Source organism: Arachis hypogaea, chromosome 20 (genome assembly GCF_003086295.3).
Source record: "Arachis hypogaea cultivar Tifrunner chromosome 20, arahy.Tifrunner.gnm2.J5K5, whole genome shotgun sequence".
Classification (NCBI taxonomy): Eukaryota; Viridiplantae; Streptophyta; class Magnoliopsida; order Fabales; family Fabaceae; genus Arachis; species Arachis hypogaea.
The window spans coordinates 133,287,835-133,293,437 of record NC_092055.1 but is presented as its reverse complement, the minus strand read 5'-3'; the positions used below and the strand labels follow the sequence as shown (position 1 = coordinate 133,293,437).

The window sequence follows — 5,603 nt, the reverse complement described above, 5'->3', positions numbered from 1 at the left end:
GATATATATACGTTTCAGTCTCTATCTATTTTAAATAAATACTTTTTTTGGTCTCTAACAAGAAATTAAAATATACATATATCAAAATAAATAGGGATCGATTTGGATATTTAAATTTCTTAGGAGGTAAAAAGTCCATAAAACAAATAGTTAAAAATTAAAAAAGATATTTACTCTTGTTTTAACTTTTAAGAATGTGTTTGGAACAAATACTTTTGAAATTAAACTAAAAATAATTGAATTAATTATATAAAATAAGAATTAATTTAATTTAAAAATTAATATAATGATTTGATTTTATGTTTTTAATTTTTACCTATTACATAACTTTTGATCATAACTAATAATTATTATTAGACTGTTACATAGATCATCGTCGAATTATTGTTAGTTTTTTATTTGTCTAAACTTTTTTTATATATTAATACTTAAAAAGAATAAAAATAGTTTTTTGTATTTTGAATACACTAAATTATTTTAATTGAAATCAAATCTTCAAACGAAGAATTTTGATCTTAGTTATAATATAAATTTTATGGATCTAGAAATCAAATCCATTTTTAATTTTTATCTATTCCAAACATAAAATTTAATTTAAAAATCAAATTATTTCTAATTCGTTTGGATTTCAAACCCACCTAACACAAAATAGTAGTATACTTATAAATTAATTGTTTCTAGAGAGTATATATACGAAGGAAGAAAAGTACACAAAATTTTAAAGTAGGTGGTTTAGTTTAGAAAATAATAATCATATTTTTGGTGATTACAAATATTCGGTTGGATTAAAAATGGTGGAAACCAGGTGCAGTCGACTTTACGTGAAATTGATAGTTGAGAGATGAAAATTTAGTCAAATCAGTCAAATCATCTAACAGTTCTTAGCTATCAACTTCACGTGAAGTCGACTGCACCTGAATTTTCACTATTAAAAATTTAATAGTGTGTAATTTATTTGATTATTGTTCAAAAAAATAAACAGTCCAAATTTTTTTTGGTAACACATTTTTTCTATTCTGATTTGTAACCACTGTACTCAAATATTCTATTTTTTCTTCTGAACCAAAACCTATGTGATTATCCATAAATTAAAGATGAAAAGATGCTTCACAAATCAAATAGTAAGTTCAGATGATTTCAAGCAAAGTAAAAAAAAGGTGAATCACTCAATTTATGCACTAAAAAAAGAGAGAAAAAAAAATAACAAATTGAGGCCAAAAAGGTAAAATCAAATAATTGAGGCCAAAATGTAAAATCAAATTTGATTTCATGGAGAAAAAAAAATCAAAGAAGATGAGTTACTATTTTGTACAACTACATTAATTTATTAAAGTTACTATCTTTCTGCTACATATTTTTAAGTAAGAAGAAGAAAATGAAAGTTGTTTTTTTTATTATAAATCAAAGTTCATAATTAAAATTTGAAACAAAAGAATAGATCAATGGTTCGGATCGTTGAAGTCCAAAGAAAAAGAAGAAAAGAGAAGCAACTAGACAACTCTACTAGCCATGAAGTTTTGCTGCTGCTGCAGTTCCATCATTTCTCTGCGTTTCTACTCTAATTTTTTTGGGAAGAAAAATATAAAGTCAAAGATGTTCTACCAAACTCAAGTTTTAGAAGTTTCATTCTTATATAAAAAGGTAAACGGCTAGAAATTGAAGCAAGAAAAGAGAACCCACAAATCTGAACCGATCCGCCATCCTCACCACTCAAGTCTAAAGTTTTGAAAGCAATACACCTACACTAAAGGGAGCATTTCGCCAAGATAGAAGGCAATATTAGAAAATTCTAAAATCGGGTTATGCTTATAGCTTTCAAAGTATTTTAATTCTTCTTCTTTATGTTTCTCTATCAAATATTCTGGTTCTTCAGTGTTATTATTTTTCTTTGTTTCATTAAATGAAAAAGGCATAAATGTGAGAATTTAGAAAAAGCCATTGAGAGAAAAAGCAAACGAATTAGTTTGAAAAAAAGCTAAATGATTATGTCAATCTCTTTTGTAATCTGTTTCTATTTTTTTCTTGTACTTGAGAGGTATCCCTTATTAAGTTAGGTGAGCACTTAGTGTTGAGAAGCGTAGGGAGTGAATCTAACCAAATTAAGTTTGGTTAGAAATTTGGTTTGTCACAGATAGGATTAGAAAAAATCCTAGAAAATTGGTGTATGTAAATCTTTGAAAAGATAGTAAAAATTTTACTATAGTTGTGGTGAAGACTAGATGTAGATCATATTGCATAAGATAGTTGAATTAGGATATATGATTGTGTACTATTATCTTCTTTGCTCTGTTTCTAGTTTGTTCATTATTGTCTCTTATATAATCACTTTCGCACAGCAGAATCTGTTTTTAGTGATAAAGTTTAAAAAAATTAAAAGCAACCCTAGATTCAACCCTCATTCTCTAAGTCATTAAAAATTTTTATAAATATAGAAGAGAGTAACTATCAAACTATAATTTAATTTAATTATTATAATACTAACACTATATCAACTAAAAAATAATAGTATACTTTCTATTTTTTATAATGTCATTCTATAGTCTATACATAATTTCTCTTTTACATTATATATATGCATGGATTTGTAAAAAAATAAGTGATATTATTAAAATAAGAGTGATAATATTCATTCTCTCTAACTTATCAGAATACTAATAATAATGATAGAAATACACCACTTTTAAATTTTTTTAGAACAAAACCACAAAATTATTTTTATAGATATTAAGAACTTATTTATCCTAGTATAAATGAAGTTTAAATGATATCTCCTATGTACACAGCACAAGAAGTTGAGATTATAATAACTATCATTTATTTTTTCTATCTTATAAGATCAGAAACTAATTGCAATACGCTTAAATTGCTACTGTAACTTAATACTAAAACATAAATTGTTGTTTGGAACCGTAAAATGAACATAAGCATCTAGTAATAAATGATTAAATTAAAGTTACATCTTTATGAAACTTCTTTAACTTTAAAAAAATATCCATCAATAGTAATAATTGTGGTTTTGTACTGTTTTGTCGGTTTCCATAAGAACATGTTTCAGTAGTCACGAATCTATGTTAACAGTCTTAAGAAACATGGTTTTGACTAATTCACAAGATCTCCGGCAAAACTTGCACAAGAAAATGTCTCCCTAGCTAACATCATGCTCTTATTTTTTGCATCACTTTCTTTGACTTATTATTATTATGAATTTATGCTTATTATGATTATTAACAACACCTGAATCTCATGTTCTAAGGGGATGCATACAATGTTCAATTTAATTAGTGCAGAGAATCAAATAAAATTTGATAACTAAATTGATAAGTTTTAGTTCTCATCAAAAGCATTCAAGCACCAAACATAATTTCACTGCTAACTAAAACATCACAGCATTGAAAATTTGAAATTGAACAAAGAATTAACATATTATGCAGTAACAGCACTAGTTGTGCAGAAAAACTTGCTTCCTTTTTCTCTTTAATATGATCAATTACATCAATATATCAGTCACCAAAACTTCACTGTACATAAAAAATAAAAAATAAAATAAGAAAGTTTGGATATGAAACAAACACCAGAAGACACAACTCAAAAAAAAAAGATTGGATCCAAATTCCAAAAACAATTGGTTTCCAAGAACAATATAGTTAAATGTTACCATAATACTATTATGATGAAAACTAGTAGCAGCAAATTGGGCATCTAATTAGTCCATTTTCATTGCAATCAGGGCAACGCTTGAATCCACAATCACCAACCTCATCACTATCTTGTTCTTGTTGTTCTTCATCATCATCGTCATCATCATCATCATCATCATAGCCTTCATCATAGTAGATTTTGCAGCTTCCATAACAGGTTTCACAAGGCACAAACCTTATATCACCACATGCCTCACACACTCCTCCACCATCAACATTATTATTCTCATCAATCTTCTCACAACACTGAAGCAACTTCTCAAGCTTCCCTTCTTCATGCATTCTCTGAATTTCCTCAGCTCCACCAATGTAGTTTCCTCCAACAAACACCCTCGGCAACCCTCCTCCTTTACCGAATGCGCCACCGGCCCGGAGTAGCTCCTTGAGCTCCTCCTTGAACCCTGAATGCATTGACACATCTCTCTCATCCATCTTAACACCCAATCCTTTCAGAATAAGCCTCACATGGCAGCAATCCTCATAAGTCTTTCTTACCCCTCTAAGGCTTGTGAAGTAAAACACAACCTTTTCCTTCTTCCCAAATGGGGTGTGCTTAAAATCATCATCATCATCATCACAGATCTTCTTCTTTTCTTCATCACAAGAGAATCCATTACATTCAGAAACTCCTTTCTTTATGAGATATGGCTCCCCTCCCTTTTTGGATTCATCATTTCCATGATTATTCTCTATGAAACAACAAGACTTGTTGTTGGGTGGATTTGGATCAAGATGGCCCCTGTTAACATTGACATCAAAGGAGAAGCTTCTTACAAAGTGATGATTTGGTGACCTCATCAAAGGGCTTGTTGTTGTTGTTGTGTCCTCAAGACCTTCCATGAGTTCCCATGTGTTAATTGTCTCTGGCTCCTCATCACAAGGTGGTGTTGTGATTGGTGTCTTTGGCATCATAACAACCTTTGGCAACTTCTCCTCAATCATATTGGACCATGTCTTTGCATTTGAGATCAAGACCTCCTTCTCCTTCTCATTCTCACTCTCATTCTCATTGGTGAATCTGAATCCATTGGCAGCACCAGAAGAAGCAGAAATCTTGGTTGATAAGTGATCAAGAGAGCCAAGTGTGGTTGATGTAAGTGCCACAACATGGTAACTGTCCCCTTTTCTCTGAGGTGGGTGGTGGACATGCATCGAATAGCTTCTGGGCATTCTTTCAGAATAAGCACAAGAGTTGCAATGGATGCACCTCTTTTCCTTTTGCTTTGAACTAGCACAACCCATTTTCAATCCCAATTATCAAATCCAATCACAATGTGTTAAAACAGAATTGTATTGATGATTTTGGTGGAAAGAATTTTCTAGAAATGATGTTTCAATCAGAGAAGAACAAGTCTTAAATTGGGAAAAAGAGAAAGGGGAAACAGGGAAGGAAACTGAACTATAATAATTGAAAGTCAAACAAAGATGGCTGAGAGTGAAGGAGAAAAAATCAATGATTTAATCACCAAATATTCTTCATCAACAACATCTAATCTAATCTAACTGTAACATACACGCTTTTCCCCTGTCTCTCTCTAGATTCTTTAGAGAGAAAAAGAGAAATAAAGTAGTAGTAGTAGTAGTAGTAGTAGTAGAAAAAGAAAAGAAAAATATAGGGTTGGGGTTTGATGGGATTTTATAGAGGAAATGGTGTTTTTGAAGCTTGAATTTTGAATGATTCTGATTGAGATATTGATTCTCTCACTTCTCCAAAAACTAAGGAGGAATCGAAACTATCTCAAAGTTTGTTACAGCAACCTTGGCAGTACATGGTGAGTTTCATATGTTAATTAACGTTGTTGTTTGTGGTGTGTTGTTACATTTCATAGTTTCATTACATGGAATAAGCCGGTTTTCTCTGTCGGTTGAAAATGCAAGTTACTGGCGGGTGGCGGCAATGTTGGA

General features: G+C 30.4%; 1 protein-coding gene across 1 annotated transcript; it reads right to left on the bottom strand.

The window, feature by feature from the left end:
- Nucleotides 1-3,443: 3,443 nt before the first annotated feature.
- On the bottom strand, nt 3,444-5,603 carry LOC112783892 (uncharacterized protein At5g39865). The gene has a single exon (XM_025826971.3). It carries the CDS (start codon nt 4,938-4,940, stop codon nt 3,678-3,680), a length of 1,263 nt encoding a protein of 420 aa, XP_025682756.1. The 5' UTR covers nt 4,941-5,603; the 3' UTR covers nt 3,444-3,677.